Source organism: Oreochromis aureus, linkage group 18, assembly GCF_013358895.1.
Source record: "Oreochromis aureus strain Israel breed Guangdong linkage group 18, ZZ_aureus, whole genome shotgun sequence".
NCBI lineage: Eukaryota > Metazoa > Chordata > Actinopteri > Cichliformes > Cichlidae > Oreochromis > Oreochromis aureus.
Genome location: NC_052959.1, coordinates 2,977,939 through 3,005,552, shown reverse-complemented (window position 1 = coordinate 3,005,552; position 27,614 = coordinate 2,977,939). Strand labels below are relative to the sequence as shown.

The following is a 27,614-nucleotide window of genomic DNA, read 5'->3' as shown; positions in this document are numbered from 1 at the left end:
GTCAATATGGCTAACAGAGTTGCCACATTAGCTGAACGCCTCCTGTAGAGTTCATTAAAGCAGCACCTGGATTAAAGCTACGTTCACCATCTGCACTGGGCAACAGTTGTCTAATGAACTCATCCTGGATACGCTCACTCGTACTGTAAGTCTATCCCTCTCTATTCTCCTTCATAAATACACACGCTTATATGCATCCACTGCATCATGCAATGAAGGCTCAGTTATGACACACATTAGGAGACAATCCTTAATGAGATGCAGACAAAAAGAGTGACTCGTACATTTGAGTTACTAGTAAAATATCGTTTTGAGTTTAAGGTTTTCCACTGCAGACAGTGACTGGTGCCTGCGGGACTTGGCTCACAGTGACCTCTACTGGACGACATTAAAACTGCATTTAATATTAACGGTATTTTTTTTTCTCACTGACATGGGTTGAGACATGCGATAATAGACTTTTGCTAATCATTTTTATATCATCACTGTAACCGCAGAGTAATGCAAAAATGAAAAAAAAAAATTGTGGAGCATTGCACCGAAAGACTGAACTAAAATTTATGACCCTGAAATTGGTGGACAATTTCAGCGTTGTGTTATCACAGTTATTTCTGCATTGGCCTTATGGATGGCTGCATTCCCTACAGAAATAATTACTTTGGAAAGATCTGTGGCTTCCGATTTTAGAATTTGTGCCTCAGTTTCTCTGTCCCTATCTTCATGTGCCTGTCACCCAGATATCAATCTCAGTACACCATGTTAAAGGATCAAATTCCTAAAATACATCTGGAGAGGAGAAAAGGCTTCCTGAAGGAGACATAATCAAGACTGCACAGGGCATTTGCAGTGTTTTTACCAGTGACTCATGAAAGAGGCATGACACACTGGCCGGGTTTTACAAATAATGATGGGAGTGTAACCCCTATAGACATGGTTAGTAGTAATTTTTTTTTTTGCCTTGTACCTATTATTATTTCCGACACGTCTTGAACACACTTTGATTTTCCGTAGTTCACTGGATGCAACATAAGCACGCTGCTGCATTAAGGTAGAGAAAACGGAGCAAGACACCGAGAGCAATTAACAAGCTACACAACTGGTTTTTTGTGATCCTGGATCTGATCCCGAAGTGGTTCAGAATATGGATGGCGAGCCAGACTCTGTGAAAACTCTTGGCGAATCCAAAAGCAGTGTGGCCAGCTGTTCTGGATGCAGGAGTAGATCTACAGTCTGAATTACTTCAAATCGCAGGATTTCAGATAAGCAAGAGCAAAACTCACTTACTCCATACGGATCGTTCTCTGAAAAACTATTGAACTCACAATATCCTGTTCATCAGGAGTCAGGTCTAAAGAGACTGCTCATTTTATTTTATTTTATTTTGTTGTTTTGTCCAAAAGAGCGCTCTTCTCTGTTGATCTTCTGTGTAATTTTCTTGTTGTTTACATTGGTTTATTGCACCATTGTAACATTGTAATAAATCTGCCGCCTGTTCAACATTCAATTCTCCCAAATTTATTTTACTCCTCTCGAATCTAGTCTATAAGCCTAGCCTAACTATACTAAGCAGGTGTTACAGGAGGATGACTCAATTTAAAAAAAAAAAACAACAACAACTAGTGCTTTGCATTAATAAGTTGCTTACATTTTTTTAGACTCAAATCAAATAGTATGTGCTCCACAAACTTTTATTGAAAAGTAACCCTAAAGACAGAGGTTGAACACTGTAGCTCTTATATGACATCTGAGATCATAAATACAGAAATAGACTGTAAGAAAACCATGGATAGATGATGTGGCTGTGCAATACATTATACTTAACCTACATTGCTTTAAAGTGAAGCTCAAAGGCAACAAAGCCTCATTTTGTGGAATGATTGGGAGGGACTAAGATATTTGGGAAGTTTATTAAGGGTATCCAGGCCTGTGGTGCTTTAATTCAGCCCATTCTTCTTAAATCTGTCATTTCCAACTGTAAGTGAATCCTTAGGATAGGAAAAAGTTTTTGTCCCTTTTGAATTTCTTAGGCTTTTCCATATTTTTCACACCTAAACATTTCAGATCATCAAACAAATTTTAATATTAGGCAATGATGACCAGAATAAATACAAAATGCACTTTTTAAAATGTAATTTTATTGTTTAATTCTTAAGGGAAAAAGCTCACAAGGGCAGAGGGAACCATGGGCTCTAGAACTTGTGGCCGAGCCGCTCGGCCTTTGCGTCTGGTGGGGCCTTGACCAGGTGCCGTGTATATATGTTTGCTACAAAGTCACTATGGTGTTTCAGTTGCACTGTCTCCTCGCGGGGTGTCTTAAGGAATATGTAACAGAATGGAGAGATAGTCTCGATATGATAGAGAACGTATGGTTACTCTATAACCTTGCTTCTCTGAGTGAGAGACTATCTCTCCAGCTTCAGGCCGCTCAGAGACGCGTTTCGTTCAAACTATCACTGGTTTCACAGCTGCACAGCTGTTTTATGATTAAGCTGTAGGGCGTGGCTGAAGCTGGGCCACGCCCTGCTATGATTCCAGCTCATATAAATATAATATAAAATATATAAAATATATAAATATATAAAACTATAAAGGAGGCAGAAGGAAAAGAAAGGAGGTCTGATATTATTGTGGCATGGGGGGGGGGGCTTCATATGTGTGCAGAAATGTCAGTATTAAAATCAGGCGGCGACCCATTAACCACTAGTGATGGGAAGTCCGGCTCTTTTCGGCGAGCCGGCTCTTGTGGCACCCCTCCCAAAGAAGAGCTGTATCTTTTGGCTCCCAAATGCTTCTTAGTTTATTATCATCTGTAGCCTCATATTTTAGCTTTACTTGGCAAATATGAATGCTTTGTGTGTTGATAAACACTTTTGCATTTAGTGTTTTTATGAGAAACCCTATAACTGCCTAATTCTGTGTATTTCTTCTGTTACAAAAGCAGGCATTCTTACTTTTAATATTTCAATCAAACTTTTTAATTTTAATTTAACACAAAGACAAAACACTGCAAACAAATCCCCAGAACAGAAACAAACTCGGTAGCCAAACAGTATGTCCTCAGTGCAGGCTGACATTCAAAAAAATCACATGCCTCAGGTTGGATGGGCTGATTTGGTTTCTTCTCTTAGTTAGTATCTGCTTCTTCTTTAAACGGGAATCAGATGCTGCTTCGTTTACGGGTGTCAGTCAGTGTTTTTGCGACGCACTCGCACGCTCTTCCTCTCCGCTGTCCACCGTTTCACTCACTGAGGGGGTAGTGATGTGCGGAGCGATCCTGAAATATTGATATTTCCATTACCAGCGTTTCATGTTGCAGGATCAATTCTCATATGAAATATCAATATCTAATTTCATTAGACTTTTTAAACTTTCTTAAATTTTTAATCATAAATATGACATACAGACAAAAGTAAACTCGGCAATTAGCGGGATAGTTGGCAATACCCTGTAAATAGGAACTACAATCGGCTTCCGCCTCTCGTTCATGTGGGTGTTACGGCTCCGCAAGAGTGTGAGCCAATGAGAAACCCAAGGCAGAAAACATTAGACCACAAAACACGCAATCTTGAATTTGCTCACAGATCGTAACTGTGTTTACGTTCAGCATAGAAATTATGCTGTGTGCGATGTATTTGGGAAGACAGTTGAATACTGTGGCAACACAACAAACCTCATAAAAAAGAATTGGGGAGCCGGCTCCCACTGATGGGAGTTTACTCTTCTGATTCACTACAAAGCTGTTAATAGTGACACATCACTATTAACCACTGGTTTTCCGAACCAGAAGACCAAAAAGTAGCCTGATGGTTCTCAACTATTCATGTTTAAATGAACTGGTACTAATATTGCACTTTTCTACCCATACTGTGCACTCAAAACTCACTACAAGCCCCATACTCTAAGGTGTACATCACTTTTCTCTCTCTCACACACACAAAGCAGGAACAACTGGGGTCTCAGTATCATGCTCAGAGATACTTCAGCACCTGCTCTAGCTCCTGATTCACAGCTACTCCATGTATGGAAACAAATATTCATGAGTTAATACTAAACGGAAATACAATTGAAGACAATTAGTCAGAATGCCAAGGGCTCACTACATCCATTATTTAATTATCAGAAGAGAGCAGAAGATATGATGTATGATGATGTTTAAGAAAAGTGAAACTCTTTGTAACTCTGGCTGAATCCTGCTAGACTATAACAGGTGTTATCATAGCAGTATATGTATTTAGAGCTCTGAAACCTTATCCCAGTTTGTCAATGAAAACAAACAAACAAAAAGCAAGTCCAATAACTTCTGGCCTACATGACTTTCAGGTTAACACTGGTCTACCTGCTTTCAGTCTCCTAAAAGGTTTCAGATCAGGTGACAATAGTCAGTACTGGCAGTCAGTACTCTTTGGTCTTCAAATGTTTGAGGTGTTCTACCTTTTCACTTTATATAAAAGCTAGATATAGCTGCCATGGTATCACTCACTGGACTCCGGTTGAATTTCACTCATTTAAAGCACAAATTTCTTGGATGGACTGTACCTCACAGCAGGTTGCATTATTTCTGATTAATATAAGCTCCAAAAGGCTATAAACACAGCAGAGGTAAAGCTCTATGATTTGACCGCTCTGAGCCTTGTTCTGCTGGAGGTGTCTTCATATTTAAAAGAATTTTATTTTCTATTTTAAATGAGACTGTAGGCAGAACAAATGATGTTCCTTGGAGGCGCAGCCTTTTTTCTCTGCAAGTGTGGTAAGAAGAGAATAGCCAAAAGAGGGAAAAGCTGAGAGAAAGAAGTGAGAGCAGAGAGAAGTGAACAGAGTGAGAGACGTTTATTATAGATAAGGTACAGATGAGAGCAGAGGCCTGAAACTACCCAGACATACACAAACACAATTTTACTTGAGCTGGTTGGTAGAAAAGACGTGTTTAATTTGTGCTAATCTGAAATCTTATCACAAAAGAAACTGAACTCAGGTAGAAAATTTACAAGAATCTAAAAACGGTCTAAAAATAAACTCTGCAGCTGGAAACAAGATCGAGAGGTGAGAGAAATAAAACCAACTTATGAGGCGACCTCAGCTGAAACAGTGACAAGTTTTGTGCATCTCACTTTGATAAATAACCTCAGACTGTCAAAGAGAACTGAAAGACAAGGTTTGCTTCTTTTTAAAATTAACAAGACATTTTTTCCAAACATAGGTTTACAACACAAGATTGGCAATCATTACCAATACACATGTTGTTTAAAAACACAACAGTAAAATCAAACTAAAGGCACATGTACTTAGGTCCCGATGGGTGCTCCAAATACCAAGAGACCCAGACCAGAATGACATGTTGAAACCTTGTTTAAACAGATAGCATTAGCAAGAATCCTGTGCATGTGTCCAATTACGGCTGCTTTTCCAATGACTGAGATTTAAACAGGAAACAGATGGCATCACCTTTGCATCCTTAATATGATTACACTGAGTCGATACATTCTATGTTGTGCTGTGAAGGACATTTCAGGGACATACATGTCCGAAACAAGCATAATTCACTTCAAACAATGACTGTCATTCCTACAAATCTTTTTAAAATCATATAGAAAAAAGGTACGATAGACTTTCTAATGGTCTTTAAATGTAGAAACAATTTCCAAAATGATTGTTCAGAGACAGGATAACCAGCAAGAAAGTATGCAAGTGAAGGGAAAAAAAACAGAAATAGTGAAACTGCGACACAATGATTCTTGTGCATTAAGTGTTAAAAACTGTTGTTACACCTGGTGTTTGGACTACATTTAAAAATGACTGGGTGTAGGTAAAGAATCCCCCTCCAAGTAACGAGTGCTTCTAATGTAATACTGGTCATATTTACATTGGTTTCGGCTCCTGTATGCTCACTGCTTGATTTCTTTTACCCTTGAATGTGTCATACTTTGGCAATGAACTAGATGAGATTTGAAGAAGCGGAACAGTCCAGAAAACATCTTAAAATAACAGACAACCAAAGAGGATCAGAGATGATGTAAATGGCTTTCAGAACAATGCCAGCCTGATGTTTAAACTGGTATCTGCTGAAAGAGTAGGTGGTTCAGAAAGGAATACATAGAGAAGTGACTCAGACCTCAAAGATAAATTCGGGGAGAGGTCAACTCTGACAGACAGTTCAACATGAAATAAACCACAGATCGCACTTTAAATGAAAACTACCAGTCTGTACTGCTCTAAAGAGGATCTCAACACCAGGTCAGATTTGAAGTCTTTTTCACCTGTAACCCCAATCAACTGTGATGTCACAGTGTACTCGCACACCCTGGTAAACAAAGATAACACATTCAGCTGGTGTTTAGTTGCTCTTTAACATGTTGTACGGATCAAAGCAGGACTGCCTCTGGGCTGAGACTGAGGTAAGCACTGCTTCTACTGGTTGAGAAAATATATTGTAGTGAAATTCTGATTTTCTCATTTTTTTTTCACTGAAAACTATTCCAAGGAAATTTTCAAAAAGGGGACCACTGACAGTGACTTGTTGGCTTGTCACAGATCTAAATGTGACAAGGATTTGGATTAGATGGTAGACTTTGAAAAGGAGACTTTCAGATGGTGATTTCCTCCCATGTCATAGTTGTGAAGATCCATCAGGGCTTGGATCCCTTCCTCAACTGACGACATCTGGATCAAAGCCATCTTACGGTCCCTTAATCAGAAAACAAAGAAAAGCTGAATGTCACAGGAAGCAACAAAAACATGTTCACTCATGTTCACTTCGTCTTTAACATTACAACTGCCAGAGTTCGATAATTTGATTATTTCATTACAGGCTGCAAAGTTCAAATATATATTAGAATTTATTGATAATCAATAAACAGTTGGAGGAGGTGAAGGGCCACAGTCTTCAGCCCTTCACCTCCCCAGCTCAGGCCTGAAACTCGCCCGACTTGGCTGCTCAGCTCTGGATTTCACTGCTCTGTACAGCCACCAGGTTCTCCACGTGTTCTGTCATACACTCCACCTTCTTTAACCTGCTCTGACACGACTTAGCATCCCACCTACGACCTTTCAATCCCGGAGTAACTAATCATCTTTTATCAATCCATCACATCCAGCTAGCTCTGCCTCATGTCATAGCAATATGCATATCAAAATGTGTGTAAACAATATGTGTTGCTAGGCAACCCAGCATGTTCTATTGTTATTCATTAATTTCTATGGGAACAAAATTATGTCCCATTTGATGAAAAAACCCATTATAGGAATAGTTTGGGAATATGAAATGATAGTGTTTTAATTTGACCACAGCTACATAATTTTAAAACTTCCAAAGGGTCAAAATGATCCCCTTGTGGTTCTAGTGTTCTTTTGTAAGTTACCCCAGTGAATTGCATGCTACTTATCTGAAGTGTTTCAAAGTGTACTGCTTTTAACTTAAAGTAGGACAAATACCACTTGTAGTGTCTTAAATAACTTTATACTGAAAGGTTTCTTACTGGAAAAATTTGAAGGCCTTCACAGTCCCTCCACTGTTGGAGAACAGAAGACGCAGGTCATCCTCTCCTACCCCATCACTAAACAGGAAAACAGCAACCGTTATAACCTTGAAGCAAAGAATTATAAATAATACAATGTGTCCGTGGCTATTTTACCGAATGTTGGAGAGGTGAAGCGTTGCCGAGGGTGGAAAGATGTTCTGGAAGTTTTTCGATCCTGGCTTCTTAAAGCGATGGAGTGGTGAGCCAGAAAAATCTGTGTATTGAAAACAAAATATCCACATCTTGACAAAAAACACCTGCTAAAAAGTTTTGCTAATAAGCACATTCAATAACCAAATCTAGAAACTAGAAATATTTTTAGACTCATGGACTAGGTGAACAATCTTTGAATATGGCATCTGGTTCTCCCAAGCAGGACAGTGCTGCCATTAAGACAGAGAAAAAACTTTCTAGCATCTTAAATTAACTTTACGGGTCTTACGATAAAACTACACATTGTTTTATGCACTTATGTAACTAGATGAGGCCACAGCGGTTTTTCATCAAATAACAGTTGTTTCAATGTTCTTTATTTAAAACAATGAAGTTGGCGATAGAAGTGTAACATCCACGGACAAAGTGAGCAAACGTTTTTTTTAAGTCAAATCTCTCCTTTGACACACAATCATCTTTTCAGTATGCAACACAAAATTTTGGTAAAGTCAAACATGTGGATCATAAAGAACGAGATTTCCATACAGGATTTGTTGGAGTGTAGTGAAGGAGAACACACAGAGAGTTGGGCTGCGGTGGCGACACCTATAGGGAGCAGCTATTCTTGATGCAACCCTCCCAATTTAGCAGGGCTTGACACCAGCTTTGGAGTAAGGCTGCAGTTATCACTTATTTTAGTAATTATGTATTTCATTGATTATTCCATCGATAAATTGGATAAGAAATACTTTTGTCTCATTAATGAGCAATTATAAATATTCAAAGGTGCAAAAACACTGGTCTTTCACAATAAACTTCACTAGTTTCCGTTTTAGAAATTGAAGGTTTTAAGTTTGTACACTGTTAAAAAATTAAACCCTTTGATTGTTTTTACATCCCTTATTTAAATATAATTTTCATTACATTTTTTAAAATCAGGTTGTGTCTGTAAGCCTTTAAAAGCAGTAAGAAAAGGGAGCATATCAGCCTTTTGAGGTTTGCCCTGTGCTTTGACGCAAAGTTTTTGTGCTGCCAAAAAAAGAGGTTATGACGGTGAAGATGTTAAGAATTAATATTAACAATAATTGAGTGTCCAACATAACGGCCCCTGGTCAGTCCCTCAGAGTTTTACTGGCCTATATATGTTTCTTTGACCTTTAAAAAAAAGCTTCTACATATTTTTTACAACTTAATTAACATAATTATAATATTTTATTTTACTTTAAATCTGAAAAATTATGTAACTAAAGCCTTGAAATAAATATAGTGTAGTACACCCCATGCCCCTCTTTAAATTCACCCTTGCTTGTTCCAGGTATCACCGCCATGTAAAACAGAATGGCTGTCTCCAGCCTTCAGCCAGTTGTCTAATTTAAACACCAAATCGGATTACATTAACAGTTCATCTGCATGTTTCATTTTAACTTCTGTATATTTCAGTACAACCTTTGTAGCTTTACTGCAGATTTTTCACTGTGTAAAAAGTGGCGGTGGATGTGAGCAGCTGCAAAGTTTGCTTTTCTTCAAATCGGAGTTTGTTAAACAGGTGGTTTGATGAAGGACTCCCACCAGCTGTTTCCAGTAAAGGTTTTAATGATGATTACAGGAACAAGTGCTACTATTTTGGACAAGCCATTGTACTGTGGCCCCCTGTGGCTGGGTTTCTCCTTTGATACACAACAAGCAACGTGAAAGATACTGCCTTGTTGCCTTCCAGGATCATCTTACCTTTAGTTAATAGTTGGTCATCCAGTCCTTCTCTGGGCAAAGCCACAGTCTGATGTTTGGACAGTGTCACTCTCATCACTTTACCAAATACCTTCTGACCATTCAGGTGACTCATGGCTACAGGTCAGAAATGCAAACCAAGGGGAAAAAACGTGAAATCTGACAAATGTTGACATGAAATTTTCTGATGCAGTGATTTTGATCATTACTGTACTGTAATGATCAAAACCACTACTCGAGTGACTTTGTACATGCAAATCTCAAGCGCTACAAAAACAAAAGCACCATTTTCTTCATATCAATGAGAATCTTTAACAGAACATTTTTTTCATTGAAATAATAAATGTATAATAAATAATAACTAAATAAATAAATAAATAAATGAATATTTCCTAAAGAGTTTTTCAAAATATCTCAACCAGTGCAACCGACAAGTTTTTATATTAAGCCTGAAATAGTGATTGTAAAAATAAAAGCATCATGCCTTAAATGATCTCAAACTTACCAAGTTGAGCCTGGTTGCCATCTGACAGCTGAATCAGAGCGCTGTCCTTTTTGTTGTAGAGTATCTTTACCCTTTGCACATCACCATAGACCCCTGAAGGTACAGAGAGAGAGAGCGAGAGAGAACGAGCGCGAGCGAGAGAGGGAGATCAATAGGAAAGAAAGAGAGCAGGGGAGAAGAGAAAGAAGACAGACAGAGCAGGAGAGATGGAGCCGACGAAGATAAAAAAAGGAGAAGTGTGAAGGATGGAAGGAATAAAGTTAGTGCTAGAAAGACAAATGAAAAAGATGGAATCTTCCCATTTGACTTCAACTTGAAACTCAATAAAATGCCTCTGTGAACCTGAGTAGTTTTATATCATGACTGTGAACCAATGAGAAAATCGTGGCTGAGCTTTAGCAATAACACCTGATTGATTATTGAGCAGTGTATGCAGGATTCACAAATCCAGCCAAATAATGCAATTCAAAATGGAAAACTAGACACGGACATGGTCAAAAATACACGTCATTAAACAGATATAGAGTAAACTAAGTCAGGAACATGACTTAGTTAGAACTCAAAACGACTGATATCTTTCCAGTGATTTTGAATGGAGATATTTTGAACTGTGGACATCTTGGAGTTTGCATAATTATGATTAAGGAACTGACCTCACAGCCCATTGTTCCTTCAGTGGGCTGGTTTCAGTCATTATGCAAATGTACTGGTTATAAGGTTTGGGGAAACCTGCAGTCAGCTGAGACTGAAGAAGTCACTTGGATGAGTGACGAAACGTTTCTCCCACAAAACGCTACGTCCAGATGAACAGATTCAACTTTTGGAGACATCTTGGAGTTGCAAAAACTAAAAACTAGTTTATATGAATGTAAAGGCGTGAAACTCTCGTGCTACTCAACAGTCCAATGTGACCTTTGTGACATAACTTATTCAGAGGATTGATTGGCTGCAAATTCCAACTGCAAACTGACTGCACTTGTTTAAAACAAAATCTAGAAAAAAAAGGATAGAAAGAAAAGTAGCGCAAGAATGAGTCTTAATGAGTACACAGGACTGTCGTGATCAACCTGATTATCAGTAAGGAAGGAAAAAATAAAAAAACACTAAAAGACACATGGTAGCCAAGGCACAAGGAGAAAGATAGCAGAAATCTGCAGGGATGCAATACTTTCTGCAGTGCTCTTTGCTAATAAACTTGAGAGTGGAGCAAATATTTATTTTGCCATTTTATCTAAAACAAATTTTATCTCATTTGTGGTCGCTGTGTGGCTCTAACAATGCTTCTATTACTTCTACTGGCGCTAAAATCTTTCAGCACTCACTTTTACAATGAAGCAGCTGAATTACATTTTCACAGGCAGACGTTCTATGTATTTAAAGGTTAGTCCTAAAACAATAGTCAGGTGTTCATATCAACACTGAAACAGGTTCCCAGTTAATACTAGTCATTAAATAATCCCTTTCCTAATGCACTTCCTCTGCAAGTACTATAGGACAACCCTACTGAACCTGATATGTATGGCAGTGTATTTTTAGGGTACAGTTTTAAAATTATAAGAAGACGAAAAAAAGTTTGGGTGATTAAAGCAAATACTGCACTAACAGGCAGCATGATGGTTCAAGCACTGGCTGGGGCTTGTTCTCCCTGTACCTGCATGGATTTCCTCTAAAAAAAATCCTGCTTCCTCCCACAGTCCAAAGACATGCATGTTAGATTAACTGGTGATTCTAAATGGCCATGGATATTAAAAAAAACATTTTCTCTTGTTTTTACTGGCCTGTGTGTGCCGTGGTACGAGAAACATGCAAAACTAAAGATATATCATAAACTGTTAAGCTCAGTCTGAAACCTTGTCAATGCCAGCTACACATACAGAAGCTGCTCAGCCATGGAAAACCATGCTGAGAAGCTCCTGGTGGACAGTTTTTGTGCTGATGTTAATGGCAGAGGATGTTTGGGTCAGCAGAGCATTAGTGACCCCGCTCTGTACCTTTACTTTATTTTGTGACTAAGTTGCTATGGTTCCTAAATGCTTTCACTTTGCAATAATATGCCTTGTAGTTGATTGTGGAGTATTTAAGACAAGAAATTTTATGATTTGAATTATTGCAACACCAGCATCTTATTTTTGTACCATGCTCCAATTCAATGAGTTCTTCCACAAATTGTAGACTGCATGGCTAGATGTTTAATTTTATACTCCTGTGGCAAAGAGTCTAAACAGACCTAAATTTTAAGATTCCCCATACTTTTATCCATATAGCATACATTTCCATGCTCGGTATGAACAATTAAAAGCTCTCTCAGTGTTCACAGAGACACCCGACTATTGACTTGAAAAAATTCTTAAGTTGAAGAAAATATGGTGCAGTATTTTAGATACATATATGCAGTTGACAGTGTGGCTTTTTCGGCTTTCTGTAATTGTACATGTTAAAAAAAAACACCACCAACAAAAAAACAAAACAGAAACTTGTCTTTTGGCTGAAGGCCTGCTACACCAACTGTGGACCAGGCGTAGTTCTTATGCGTTATAGGGTATATATGCCAGTGGTTTTGGTGTCTTGAGTTTAGAGATAAGCTGACCAAATGGACAATCTGTCAGACTCACTGCACTGTTAATGTGGTGACAGAAGTATATTTGAACTCTTGAGTACACAATATAATAGAGAAAGGCTTGGAAATACAGGAAGATACAGAAGTCCACGACATCACTGAAGAAAGTGAACAAAACTGGATTAACAGAGAGAGATATACAGATAGAATAGTAGAGGTTGAACATACCGAAGAGGGTAAAGAGACTTTGAGGCGTGACCATCTTTAGAGAGAGAGACCGCAGAGCAGAGGACAGGAAGAGGAGGAGCAGAGGAGGAGGAAGAGGAGAGACGAAGGTAGAAATCAGACCGCCCAGCGTTGGACGAGGGGTGGTGGTTTCCATGATGGTGAGGGGTGGAGCAAAGATGAAGGGCATAGGGGAGTGGGAGTTTCGGAGAGGAGGAGGGTCAAAATGGCAAAACCAAATTGGGTTTAGATAAGAGTGAGAAAAGTGAAGAGTAAAAAGTGAGAAAGGAGGCAAAATAATTCAGGGCAAATGTAGATGATTGGTTGTGGGTTAAGAGAAGTGTGCGGCAGTAAAGAATGGATGGCCAAATGGAGAGAAAATAAATGTGTGAAGGGGGAGCAGAGGAGGGAAAAAAGGAGGCAGGGAAAGGAGAAAGGAGGAGAGGAGGACAAAAACCAAAGCAGAGGTCAGTAAACAGAGCATCAGTGGAATATCAACGGAGTCTGATTGATTGCTGGCTGGATTTCAAACACACACAGTCCAGCTTTGTTTACACACATATGCAAACATTTCTTTTGGAATGCATTTAACAGCAAGGAAAACAAAACCAAACAATGGGAGGCAGGTAGAATAATAAACAAAAAAACAAAGAGTGAGTGGAAGAGTGAGCAGCAGGACACATCAAACCAAAAGAACGCAGTACCATGAAGCAGATGGCTGGAGGCAGCGAGCGCCACAAGAACCACCATCCATGTCTAGCAGATCAAACTGACAAGTGTGGAGGAGCTTTATACAAACAATGCAGCTAGACCACCTAAATGCAAAGCAATAAATTATTCATTTAAACACTCCTAATGATACATTACTAGGGATGCACCAATCCAAGGCAATAACACCTGTAATATACCTGCTAATACGGAGTACCGATCCAATAGTCCACTAGTACTAAAATACAAAGCTGTTTCCATCCCTCTGAGGAGGAGACTGGGAATCATTGTTTGTAAAACCAAACTACAATGAAAGAATGCATTTGTGTCATTTAAGCTCAGTGTGACACTGCTGTGATGTCATTAATGGTCACACTGGTTTCTCATTGGCCCGCTGTCACTGATACCCAATATAGCTTTCAGAGTCATGATTGGACTGGCATTGGGTCGGCGCATTCCCATGTACGGCAATTTAAAACCAGGACGATCTAACAAGCTATTCATAAAAGAACGTGTATTAATTTTACAAATTTCATCCTATTAAAAAAAATAATCTAACATTTCAGATAAGTCCTTGTGTCATCACTATAGTAGTCCAACCCTGGAACGAGATCCTCTGTGTTAACAGAGGCCATTGCCAAAACAAGGGTGTCAGTTTGTCACATTTTACTACTCTCAAAATTAGTCGAAAAATTTGAGAATGTTCAAGATGGATGAAAGCTTTTTTTAAAGTTTTGCTCGTTGTCTGGGACTTCTTTTACTATGAAAACTGGAAACTCAAGTTTACTGTGTTTAAACAGCTAAAATCCATCCATACATTTGATGACAGAGTTGAGAAAGAATGAGCAAGTGACTGAAAAACATCACTTGGGTTCAACACTTACAATGAAGAAGAAGAATGGCCACACCACACCCAAACACTACTTAACAAATGGACTGTATTGAGCAGACTCCCAAGTGTATGTGGAAGTTGTTGCTCTCAAGCGGATTGGTCACCAGAGAAAACTGTGTGCTCTTATGAAACAGTCAGGATACAGCTCCTGCACTAAGGGTAGAAGTGTGAAACTACCATTTTACTAAGAAGTCCATTTCAACACAGAGAGGGACAAAGACAGACAGAGAGAGAGGAAAAGAGAAGGAGTTTGATAGAGAGATGGAACACAGAAAAAGATAACAGATACAGAAGATACTGGAAAAACAAATGACAGAATAGTTGCATATTTACACTTAGAAAATTAACAAAAAATTGAAAGACTAAACAGAATGCTATGATATAAAATATACAAGTATGCAGGTGTTTATTACAGAGAAACCTCTCACCATCTGACAGACACAATGGGATCAAACATGAAGTAGTTGAAAATATTTTAAGACAGTAAAATTTAGGACTTGTGATGGGTCTTGGAGAACAAAATCAATCTGGGGATTCATCTCTCTCTCTCTCACACAGACACAAAAACACACATATACAGACACACACACCCTCACACCACTCCCTAACAGTCATTCCTGAATCTGAGAAAGTTCTTGAAAACAAGATAAATTGGCCAATCCACACTAAAAGACATATTTTTCCTGCGTGGATTTTCTGGACAATTTAACTGGGAAAAAAAGTTCTGGTGCTAAGTGAAGAAAACCCTGAAACAGCTTAGGGGTCAAGACGATGTATTATACTTTAGCTAAGTGGAGAAGATATGGGAAAAATTTAGCACACAAAAGACTTAGCACACATCCAACCACAACCCACACAGGAATTTACACTACTACCAACTTCAGCAGCATCCAACAATTCAAATAAGTGCATTTTACAGAACTTAAAAATATTACTTTAACATTATGCGCATGGTTTGTGTACCTCTTCATTTAGGTTGGATGCCAACAGGACCCCTGACACTCCTGATCCTGATAGAGCAACGCGACCTGCAGCTGCTGCTGCCGCTGCTGCCGCACTCAGTGGGCTGATGGCTCCTGTTCGGAAAGCACAAGAGAAGGCACATCTCAGAATTAGACACTAAACTACAAAAACTAGAAACACCAACACACTTGTTTATTGTCAGCTAACTGCATGAAACTTTGGCAGGACTATTATTTTTAATCAGTTTAACAGATTCTAAATGAAAAAACTACTGTGATTTGAAATGCGAAATATATAACAATTCCTCAAATGTGAAAAGAAAAAAAGACATGAAAAGAAATCAAAATGGACAACCTAACCAATTCAGGGTAGAGTCTGACATGATTGAGGTTATGGTGGTATGACAATTGCCATTTAACTTTAGCTATCTCAACTTAAAAAAAAAAAAAAGTAGTACTTGTTGGCACTACAGGGAACGGTCACCAAAGTGAACATTACCTCCACTATAAGTTTTGCTTCTTCTCTATAGAGGTAAACCACATAGAGAAGCAGGGCTTCCACTAGAAAAGCTGTTAGCCCCATAACCTTCAAAAGTCAACATCATTCATACAACAAAGAGTGATCAAGGCTGCTGTAATCTGTAACTGGGGGACATATGTGGATGGATAACAGCTAAACAGTTAAAACAACAGTAAATAATACAAATTATTATTGAGCTTGGGGTTTTTTGTTTTTTTTTAAATTTTTTAACCTTTAAAGCTTTTTCCAAGTTTTTTTTTAATATGTTTAACACAATAAAAATATGCTAGTGGATACAGGTAACAGCTGTACCTGTACAGCTGGGGGAGGGTGTAGTTGTCGACCCCCCCGGTCGACAACAATGAAGCACACATAACATTTCCCCCAAAAATCTCACTGCATTCAACTAACAGGGCCATTTGAATCAACACAGATTTACACTTTCAAGTCCCTTCATTTTAAAACATGAGGAAGAAAAACAGTTTTCACACATCTGACTGAATATTATTTCTATTTTTTTACAAAAATCAACGCCCAAAACATACAACCTGCATTTAAACCATTTAAGTGTTTGGGTGAACAGAACAAGTTATTCAACAAAGAGAAATTCTTTAAGACTTCAAAACACAGCAATCTTTAAATCTCTGAAACTCTCAGTTTTGCTATTACATTAAGCTGAAAAAGCACAGTTTAAACAGTTCAGCTAATTTAACACAACCTATACATATATTTAAATATTAAAAATAAGATTAAAAAAGCTCATAAAAATAGTTCAGGTCAATCAACGCCAGCACATTATTGGGAAAAAACATTTATTATGTGATGAACTATAATAATACAGGGGACTGCAAAGAACCCAACTATTTACAAGATGGTAAACAGCAGTTTCTTAAGGCCACTATTTGCCTCATTTATATATTTAGCTCCAATATCAACCAACCTATTTCGTAACCACTATGCTTTCATAGTAATCATAGCTGGACATGACAGGAGACAGGGCAGCAGTAACAGAGGCAGAGTGATGGAAAAACAAAAATAAGAAAAAAAAAAGTATAGGTACCTCCACCCTGCGAGAGGGAGAGAGAAGATGAGTAACCTCCTCCACTAGAGTAGGAAGCTAGTGCTCCAGATGGGGTACCTACAAGACAATAACAGCTAGATTTATACCACACAACACTTAGCTAACCTAGCACCAAAGAGTACAAATATCACAAAAATCCATACTGGCCTAAATAACAGTATTATATTTAATGAGTTATTACAGTCAATAAGTAAATATTTATTGAAAACTACTCAGATACTGCATCGTCACCAGATTAGAAGAGACAAAATTAACATAAAAAAAAGAACTCTGTGCTTAAATGAGATCTAAAATATATTAGCATTACAGCATGGCTGCAATACACCAGCAACCTGTAAGCTGACACCTCACAAAAAGGAACAGAGATGATTTATGTACAAGTAGGATGACCAGAGACGAGTTACTGACATCCAAAAGTCAGTATACAAATGGTGTCATTTGCCATGAATAACATGTACTTGTCTAAGAGAAAGAAACTTCTCAAATAAAATGTAACAAACTGACCCACAGCTACAACCTGATGGAAATAAATGCAAGTAAGATCTCTTTTGCTTCAACAGATGGAAGATAGTTCTCTATGTTTACAGTTTAATTTGTAGCTACTACAACAAACTTGTAATCTTGTAATGTAAGCTTGTAAGAATTTGTGTCGTTTGCCGCAACTGGATTTGGCAACAAGCATTATGCTTCCCAACCGTAAGCAGTTCATTGAGATGACCCAGTGCACCTACTGTACTGACCCAGAAGACGGATATTTAGGAAGCCTGTGAGAAAAATAAGCTTTCAATATCCTGTATAAACAGCAAAATGACTAATGTGCACTACACTGCAAAAAGCTGGGTCTGTTTGAAAGTGACACTCTTGATTGGTTGATCAATTCAAATACTTGCCCCCTTCCTAACACACAATACAGTAACATGGTGTTAAAGTGTATTGTTTTGCAGAATATATTCAGAGTGATTAATGAATAACATTAATGTAAAAGGGAAGAGCACAAGGGCAGTAGAAAAGAACACCAAGTTTATGAAGACATTAACACGAAAACTTGCTTTTGTGTCTGATACTGCATAAATTGCAAAAGTATGAAGTACAGGGAGTGCAGAATTATTAGGCAAATGAGTATTTTGTCCACATCATCCTCTTCATGCATGTTGTCTTACTCCAAGCTGTATAGGCTCGAAAGCCTACTACCAATTAAGCATATTAGGTGATGTGCATCTCTGTAATGAGAAGGGGTGTGGTCTAATGACATCAACACCCTATATCAGGTGTGCATAATTATTAGGCAACTTCCTTTCCTTTGGCAAAATGGGTCAAAAGAAGGACTTGACAGGCTCAGAAAAGTCAAAAATAGTGAGATATCTTGCGGAGGGATGCAGCAGTCTTAAAATTGCAAAGCTTCTGAAGCGTGATCATCGAACAATCAAGCGTTTCATTCAAAATAGTCAACAGGGTCGCAAGAAGCGTGTGGAAAAACCAAGGCGCAAAATAACTGCCCATGAACTGAGAAAAGTCAAGCGTGCAGCTGCCAAGATGCCACTTGCCACCAGTTTGGCCATATTTCAGAGCTGCAACATCACTGGAGTGCCCAAAAGCACAAGGTGTGCAATACTCAGAGACATGGCCAAGGTAAGAAAGGCTGAAAGACGACCACCACTGAACAAGACACACAAGCTGAAACGTCAAGACTAGGCCAAGAAATATCTCAAGACTGATTTTTCTAAGGTTTTATGGACTGATGAAATGAGAGGGAGTCTTGATGGGCCAGATGGATGGGCCCGTGGCTGGATTGGTAAAGGACAGAGAGCTCCAGTCCGACTCAGACGCCAGCAAGGTGGAGGTGGAGTACTGGTTTGGGCTGGTATCATCAAAGATGAGCTTGTGGGGCCTTTTCGGGTTGAGGATGGAGTCAAGCTCAACTCCCAGTCCTACTGCCAGTTTCTGAAGACACCTTCTTCAAGCAGTGGTACAGGAAGAAGTCTGCATCCTTCAAGAAAACATGATTTTCATGCAGGACAATGCTCCATCACACGCGTCCAAGTACTCCACAGCGTGGCTGGCAAGAAAGGGTATAAAAGAAGAAAAACTAATGACATGGCCTCCTTGTTCACCTGATCTGAACTCCATTGAAAACCTGTGGTCCATCATCAAATGTGAGATTTACAAGGAGGGAAAACAGTACACCTCTCTGAACAGTGTCTGGGAGGCTGTGGTTGCTGCTGCACGCAATGTTGATGGTGAACAGATCAAAACACTGACAGAATCCATGGATGGCAGGCTTTTGAGTGTGCTTGCAAAGAAAGGTGGCTATATTGGTCGCTGATTTGTTTTTGTTTTGTTTTGAATGTCAGAAATGTATATTTGTGAATGTGGAGATGTTATACTGGTTTCACTGGTAAAATAAATAATTGAAATGGGTATATATTTGTTTTTGTTAAGTTGCCTAATAATTATGCACAGTAATAGTCACCTGCACACACAGATATCCCCCTAAAATAGCTAAAACTAAAAACAAACAAAACTAGTTCCAAAAACATTCAGCTTTGATATTAATGAGTTTTTTGGGTTCATTGAGAACATGGTTGTTGTTCAATAATAAAATTATTCCTCAAAAATACAACTTGCCTAATAATTCTGCACTCCCTGTATTTCTAACTGACTCCCATGCACCAACAACGACTTGCGCAATATATTTCTTTGTAACTGTTTCGTGCTAGACTTTATCAGGCTAAAGTGGACAACTCATAATATTACCCAGAAATTTTAAACGCCTCAGACCAGACCCTAGCACCAAGTCAGTTATACTTATGGGATATTGATCTGGTCAGGTAAATAGCAGAGGGGAAGGCTAATCAGGTACAGCTGCTTTGGTGTTAATGAAAGTAACAACAGGTGCACTAGTGGGGCAACAATGTGACAAGAACGGTTTACAAGTGGCGGCCACTGACATGTTTTCCTCCTCATCTTTTCTAATGTTTTTTAACTAGTTTTGCATTTTGCTATTATCAGTGTCTCTACGGGTAGTGAGACGCGATACCTGGACCCTACAGCGATTGGACAGGTAGTCCAACTCCTCCAGTATGGCACATCAATACGTGCCACGGCCAGAAGGTTTTTTAGTGTCCGATGTCTCACAGGACAGTCTCAGGAGATTCCAAGAGACAGATGGGAGACAGAAATCTTGCCCAACACAATGACCTCCAGGAGACCAGTAGTTTAAATGTCCAAACTGACCAAACAAAGTAAAACAGACTTCACGAGGGTGGCTTAGGGTCCAATGTTCTTTAGTGGGCCCTGGACTCACTGCCTGGCACCGTGGAGCCCAACTGGCATTTGCCACAGAATACCAGAATTGGCAGGTCAACCACTTGTGCACTGTGTTTTTCAGAGATAAGAAAAAGCAGGTTCATCATGAGCACATGTGACCGATCTAAAAGGGTCTGGAGAATCCAATGAGAACTTTATGCTTCCAGTTGGATGGTCATGATTGTCTGGGGAGGCATACACATGAAGGGACCCACACATGTCTGCCAGATCATTTATTCACTTTAATTTTCAAAGTTAATTTTAAATGTATCCCTCTGTAGGTCAAACAATGTACTTACTTGCATTTATTGGCCTTTATTGATTGATTATTACAATGCCTTCTGACTAACTGCATTCTTTATTCTCTATTCTTAAATACACAAACAAATACAGAGCGGAAAGGATTACGACATATTCAGTGTAACTGTAATAACTGTGTCGGTAAATGGCTTCAAATTCACTTCCTTAAATTGACCCATGACTGGCAAAAGAATTTCTTTGTGGATGTGTTCCATCTAAAGCAAACGAATGGAGTTATGAATGTGACAGTACAGGGTCATGGATAAATGGAGGGACAGATAAGTTGATGTTTGGTAGATGGATTCAGGAGGTGGTCTATTTACCCAGTAAAGAATGATCCTTGTTGGTTGACTCTCCATCTCCTGTAGGAAGATCGGGCCTGGTGTAATCTCGACTCTTATCATTGTTGTATTTGACGTTAACATTGACCAGTTTACTGAAGTCTATCCGCAGAGTACAGCATGAGTTATAGATGTTCTGTCCATCCAAAGACTGAAGTAAAAGGAACAAAAGAGAAATAAAAGCTTGTACAATAGTCTCCAAAAGTTGATTCTGTTCATGCAGTCAATGTTGTGGTATCAAATACTGAAATTTTTTTAAGATGTCAGACGAAATCAATAGAGCAAAGCACTTCCTAGCTTATATTTTGAGGACAGTACCAGATTATCATTATTATTATTAATAATAATAATAATAATAATAATAATAATAATAATAATAATAATAACAACAACAACAATGACAATGTTGTACAACTGTATTTTGGTACATAGATTTCGACAGATAGAAAGACAGATCTGAAGCCTACAGAGATATACTTTAATAACCCTGGAGAAAAGAAAGTGATCTGAAAACAGTGACACTGTTGCCACTCTGTCAGCTTGTAGTGGCTTAACACATTAAGCATTGTTTTTTCTGGTTTTGTCAGCCATTTATACATCTGCCTGCATAATTTATTTGTGCTTCTGCAACAATGGGAAGGCAAAGACCTATTGCAGTGTAACTAAGGGAGGATTCAGGGCTATCTGATCCAGCCCTTACTATATGCTTTATCGAAATTAAAGTTTTAAGCCTAATCTTAAAAGTAGAGAGGATGTCTGGCTCCTCAATTAAAACTGGAAGCTGGTTCCATAGAACCAGGAATCCTGGAATCTGCCTCCCATTCTAATTTGAAATAAGTAAGTCTGCATTCTGAGTGCAAAATATACTATTGGGGTGACACAGCAGTATGAAGTCTTTAAGATAAGATGGGGCCTGATTATTCAAGATCTTTTATGTGTTGTTGATGTGTTAGCTCCAGTTTGTGTATTTGTGGCCCCACCAGTTTAGCTTGCTGTGCATTGACGGGGTCACTGAACTGCAGAAGAGCCTGGAATTGGTTGTTCTTGGTGAAGGTTATAATCTTCATTACGGTCCCAAACTTACTGAAGATCTGAGAAGAGGAAAAGAAAAGAAAGAAAAAAATAACAAACACCATAAAAGCATGAGCGGCAAACTTAAACTAGGAAAGGTTCACAATGTTTTGTTTTTTTTTGTTTTGTTTTGTTTTTTTATGTATTTTGGGGTCTTTTTACCCTTTATTTGTGATGGTGGACAGTGGAGACAAGACAGGCAAGCTGGGAGAAAGACCAGGTGCAAAATGTACAGTAAATGGCCTCGAGGCAGATCTAACCAAGGACTCTGTATTAAAGCTATATATAGGTCACATGCTCAACCCAGTGAATTAAACCAGTGTCCCACCAATTAGATTTGTTATGATAACAGTTTCAAACTATGTAGACAAATGACTAGTCAGCAAAAACAGCTTTTGAAAAGTCTTATGGGGATGATGATCAATGTGGGGATGCACCGATTCAGTTTTTTCCAGTTAACATCCAATACATTGGCTGCGGATATCTGCCAATGCTGAGTATGATGCAATACCAGTTTTAAATTAATAAGTCGCTAACCTGCCTACATAGTGCTACCAATTACAGTCACAGTAATTAATGCTTTTTCTCCTCACACACACTTGAAGTGTGGCACTGCTAAAGATCTGGAGGGAAATAATATGAGTGAGTTGACAACATCATGTTATGTTACCATAATAAAAGCTTCCCATGAAGTGTTAAACCAAACCAATGTCCTTCCAACTTGTACCTGATGTAATGCCTCTACGAAAGAATATAACAAGAGTGAAAGTGAACAAGGGAGACAAAGTGAGAAAAAGCAAAGTTGTGTCATCCTGTTTTCAGTCATGTCAGCTCACTCTGACCACAGTTTACAGTTGAGCAAGAAAACTTTTGCAAACACACTCGAATATATATTGTTGGCAATGAGAAATGCCTATGCTACCTTAGCTCTGCAGCTAGCTGTTGGATAGCGCACAAACACAGAACTGAAAGGAAGGACTCAAACTATAGATCAGTCCATTGTCATGACATCTTGTAAAGCGCTTTGAGTGCTCAGTAGAAAAGCGCTATATAACAACTAGTCCATTTACCATTTTTACCATCCAGTTTTTGGGTCAGTACTGGATATCTGATCAAAATATCGGATATATGCACCCTTAGTTTATTTCTGTGCTCTTTTTCTAACCTGTAGTCTAAACATCAGAAAATATCAGACTATGTATACCAAACATAATGCCAAATTTAGTATTCATGTTTTACCTGTTGTAGAACATCTAATGTGACAGGATAAAACATGTTGTCAATGATAATTCGCAGGACAGGGCTGGGGGGTGGAGTTAAGTCCAAAACTCCTGGGTCAGAGGACGGAGAGCTTCCATCCTGAACCGCTGACACTGCCTGCAGAACTGCCTGGGCCCTCTGAATGGAAAGAGAAAAGACACAACAATATAAGGTGATATAAGATGAATTCATCGAGGACTGGGTGAAGGACAGTCTTTAGTGTACAACTACAAATAAACAAATCCATCTACCTGGTTAAGAGCAGAGTCTGTTTTCAGTTCCTTATGGTTGGAATACTGGATGAAGACTGGAGTATTTCTGACCTGAATACAATACAAATCCACACATTAGTTACTAAGAATTAAAGCAACAACGGAAAACATTAATGCTTATAGAAAGAGCTGTACTTCAGACCTGTGGTGTGACAGCTGTGTAGTAGTTCACCATAGTTACAGCAGCTTCCTCTGTGCCCAACTCAAGAAAAGCCTGGAAAAGTACACCATGTTCAACTTTTGAAGAATGATAATGCTACAGTTGAGGTGACAAAAAATCCAGGAAAAAATTAACACAAATGGCTAATTTCACAGAGCATCAATAACACCAATGAAAGCCCCCGGGGAACAGACAGTCTCACTGGACTTAATCAACTAGTAAGTCCACCTGTTTTCATAACTGGCCAGACGCTCATTCAATATAGGAATGAATTTTTGGGGGGGAAATAAACTCTGCTCACCTTATGTTAGTAATGGATTTCCATGACTAAAATAATGTGAGAGAACTTTTTTCTAAATTTGCTGTATTAGCATATTTTGACAGAGAAACTTAACTGTTACAAGAGTACTCGCTAGGAAAGTTTTGTCCTTTCAACATTTGCTTTTGGGGGTAAAGTGATAACTAGTATCATCTTCTTTTGCAGTTTACAATGTAACATCATCTATTTACAGTAGTCAATGATCAGGTTCACATTAGGTTCAGTTCTAGGATTCTGACAAATCACACCACTGCTGTTGTGACACCTTTGGAATAAAGGAGTGGCTGAAAATAGCCTTTTTTCCTTGCATTAGGCCCAGTGCATAATAGTTAATTTCCCATTCTGTGTAAAAGTTGAATGTTTTATTTTCATCCTAGCACTAGCCGAAGCGAGAAAATATTTCACTGTAGCTCACCTGGTTTTTCCCCTTTAGCATCAGTATATTGGTGACCTTTCCAAAGGGCAGCCCCAGAGCGATGACTTCAGTTTCTGACACCTCATTGGGAAGTTTTCTGATGTGGAGGACTCTGGAGGGAGGTGATTCGTCCAGGCGTTGTTTCTTACTGTCACTGCCATTCGCTGAATATGCACATATAGACAAACATTAAGGATCAATAGCTTTTCATATCAAACCACACAGTTTGGGTCATGTTATTGGGCATACTTTTCAAGGATCACTGTAACAAATAAGTAAGAACAGAACTATTATGAACTTGTAATGTGAAATCATGACTTGACAGAGAAAATAAATATCGGAAACCGTGACCACTGAATTTACCTTTTAGGTCACATATCATATGTACGTAAAACACTTTTTAAGGAGACGCTTGTGGGTTCCATTCAAGCTACAACTGAACTCACCGGTCATAGAGTTGGGGCTGCTACCGTACATGTTGAGCTCATCTGAGCCTCTCTAGTAAAACAAGCAAAAAAAGAAAAAAAGTTTAAACTTCTGTGTTCAACAAAATCTGAAAGGTATACAAAGAAAAATCAAAAAGATCATGTCAAACAGTCAGGGAATACATAACTGTAAAGAGTAGAGGAAGAAAAAAAAGCAAAACTCAGCAATACAACTTACTTTCACACCAACCGCAACATCACTGCCAAAAACAAATGGGAAAAGAGATTAAGGATAAACTGCAAATCTCTTGAGCACTGAAACAATGTAATTGTTCTCATAATTAAAACCAAAATTGAAGTATTGCTTAGTAAAATTGGAAATGATTATGTTGCTGGTGAGAATTTAACTTGTGTTCATTTATTACTGTTGATACTTTGGAGCTCTGATGACTGCACAGATACAACTAGCAATGCAGTCTGCAAAACAACTGATTTTCTTATTTCAGAGCTTTAAGTAGAAACTGTACTGTCTAGGCGATTAACAAAAATTACAAAGTATTTGTAGTTTTGGTGCTAATATTCCCTTAAATCATATTAATACTTGAAGAAAAACAATACAGCCGCTTAACAGAAGTTACATTTGTTCTGTTTCAACACACCCACCAACTTTACAGCCTGCTTTGAATATGGCCATATTTACTAAACTGATATATATTCCTCTTACACACCTTTCGTTTATCCCTTTTCTTTCCAAATGTACAGTCCGAGCAGTATGAGCACCTGATACTGATGCTCAAGTGTTTTAAAACAAACCTAAATCCAAAAAGACGTCTTTATTTATTGCATTATTTTGCATATACTTAACTGCACAAACTGTTGTGCGACGCACTCTCACAGTGAAATAATATATATATATATATATATATATATATATATATATATATATATATATATATATTTTTTTTTTTTTTTAAAAACCCTTAATGTACAATACCCCAACAGATGTTAGTGTAGCATACATCATCCCAGACAAAGGAGCCTGCTTTCAGTTAATGCGCGAGCAGCACCAACTGTCAAGTCATGTGGGCTTTGACATGATTCATTAACGCCGGGTTAGCTAATCGCTTGATAAAATTGTAATAACTGACAGTAATAGTCGCCAATGCCATAAAACCACTTTGATTCCACTGTTACCGGCAGCTTTGTTAATGTAGCTAGCAAAAGTTCAATTTTATTTTACACACAAAACAATGCATTATTACGCTGAAACGCACAAGTGTCTTAATCTAACTAGGTTATTAACTCGAGGCATTACCATCACGTTAGAAAATGACACATAAAACATACTGCTGAATAATGCTCCCCACACAATCAAGACATTTCAGTAATACATTTCGTGATGTTAGCTAGCTAACGTCGTGCACTTCGCTTTATACAGCTTCACGATTTGCAGGGCTAACATTTAGCCTGTGTCAAACCGAGCAGGGGAAATGCTTTATTCTGAATACGGCCCACGCATAGCTGTGGAGGGCACACCCAAAAGCACCAGCTGCAACATAAATACATTTACCCGTCCATTGCAGCTCTTTGTCCTCTTCTGTCTGTTGATATTTCTGTACTCTTCGATGCGGACACTCTGAGCAAAATGGGCGTTCTTCTTCTTCTTCCTCTTCGTGTCTTTTAAGGGTGAACAACAGTAACATCAGGTGCTTTACTGCCAACCTTTGCTGAGGAGGGGAAAGGGAGATCGACCGTTTTATATACAATTATTATAATTCAATAATTGATTTATAATCAAGTTTATAACTAAGTGGGAAATGTTTTCTGTTTTCTGAGAGTGATTTTGTTCTTCAAAAACAACCTTTAATTCTTTAAGCTGGATCCTGCACAGCTTTGTGTAAAGTCAGGTACTCAGCATTTGTCCTTAAACTGACTTGGTTGTGACAACATGTAGGCTTACATGGTACTACTCTAATATCTTTATTTTAATATTTATCAAAGGGAAACCCTTGGATTTGAAAAATTAAACCAGCATGCAAGTGCCAAAAACTGTAGAATTTTAGAGGCTGCTTGAAGCTGGCTCCAAAAGCAAATGAATCTCTACAGACTCATATGCTTGAATTATATTTATGTTAAAATCCCTGCGTAGGTAAAAACATCAAATCATGAGCAAATAATTAAATTTCACAGACACATGTATTCATTCACTGCCACTTGCACACTGAACAACCCAGTCCTGTAGAAGTCTACAGCATGCTTGTGAGACTGTCTGCTTGGCGAGCACTGTAGCAGATTCCAGCTCTAACAGGAAGCTATGCTCTTAATGCTCCCCAACCGGTCGCAGCAGATGGCCGCCCCTCCCTGAGCCTGGTTCTGCCGGAGGTTTCTTCCTGTTAAAAGGGAGTTTTTCCTTCCCATTGTCGCCAAAGTGCTTGCTCATAGGGGGTCATATGATTGTTGGGTTTTTCTCTGTATTTATTATTGTGCTATCTACTGTACAATATAAAGCGCCTTGAGGCGACTTTTGTTGTGATTTGGCGCTATATAAATAAAATTGAATTGAATAAAATTGAATTGAATTGGTAAATTGGTGTAAGTCTGTGAAGGTTCTCAGTCATCCAGGTCATCGTAGTCAAAGGAGTTTGCAAAGAAAAGCGTCTGGACTTCTTTAAGTTGCTTGAAGACGTTTCACCTCTCACCCGAGAAGCTTCTTCAATTCTAAGGTCAAATGGCCGAGAGTCCCAGATTTAAACCCAGTGGGAGTATCCCCCCCAATGAGGGACAAAGGACCCCCTGGTGATCCTCTAATCACATGCGCCAAGGTGTGAAAGCGGGTGTGGGACCTAATCAGCCAGGGTTTCGGGTGAGCCCATTGTGAAACCTGGCCCCACCTTGTCATG

The 27,614-nt window shown here is 38.6% G+C and overlaps 1 protein-coding gene across 1 annotated transcript; it reads right to left on the bottom strand.

The window, feature by feature from the left end:
• Positions 1 to 4,810: 4,810 nt before the first annotated feature.
• On the bottom strand, positions 4,811 to 26,407 carry LOC116316795 (polypyrimidine tract-binding protein 2-like). The gene is made up of 17 exons (XM_031735424.2): positions 26,285 to 26,407; positions 24,953 to 24,974; positions 24,736 to 24,787; positions 24,290 to 24,453; positions 23,538 to 23,609; positions 23,375 to 23,446; positions 23,103 to 23,261; positions 21,773 to 21,883; positions 20,775 to 20,943; positions 16,825 to 16,902; positions 15,246 to 15,358; positions 12,686 to 12,719; positions 9,901 to 9,993; positions 9,396 to 9,512; positions 7,629 to 7,728; positions 7,473 to 7,550; positions 4,811 to 6,682 (listed from the first exon to the last, which is right to left on the bottom strand). The coding sequence occupies exons 1-17, from the start codon at positions 26,290 to 26,292 to the stop codon at positions 6,553 to 6,555; spliced, it is 1,572 nt and encodes a 523-aa protein (XP_031591284.1). The 5' UTR covers positions 26,293 to 26,407; the 3' UTR covers positions 4,811 to 6,552.
• Positions 26,408 to 27,614: the final 1,207 nt, after the last annotated feature.

Bases quoted from the DNA above. Each gene is read 5' to 3' on its own strand.
- LOC116316795 (XM_031735424.2), bottom strand. The intron at 23,447-23,537 runs GTCTGAAGTACA...TATTGTATTCAG, and splicing joins ACACAGCTGTCACACCACAG to GTCAGAAATACTCCAGTCTT. The intron at 6,683-7,472 runs GTAAGAAACCTT...TTTCTGATTAAG, and splicing joins AAGGCCTTCAAATTTTTCCA to GGACCGTAAGATGGCTTTGA.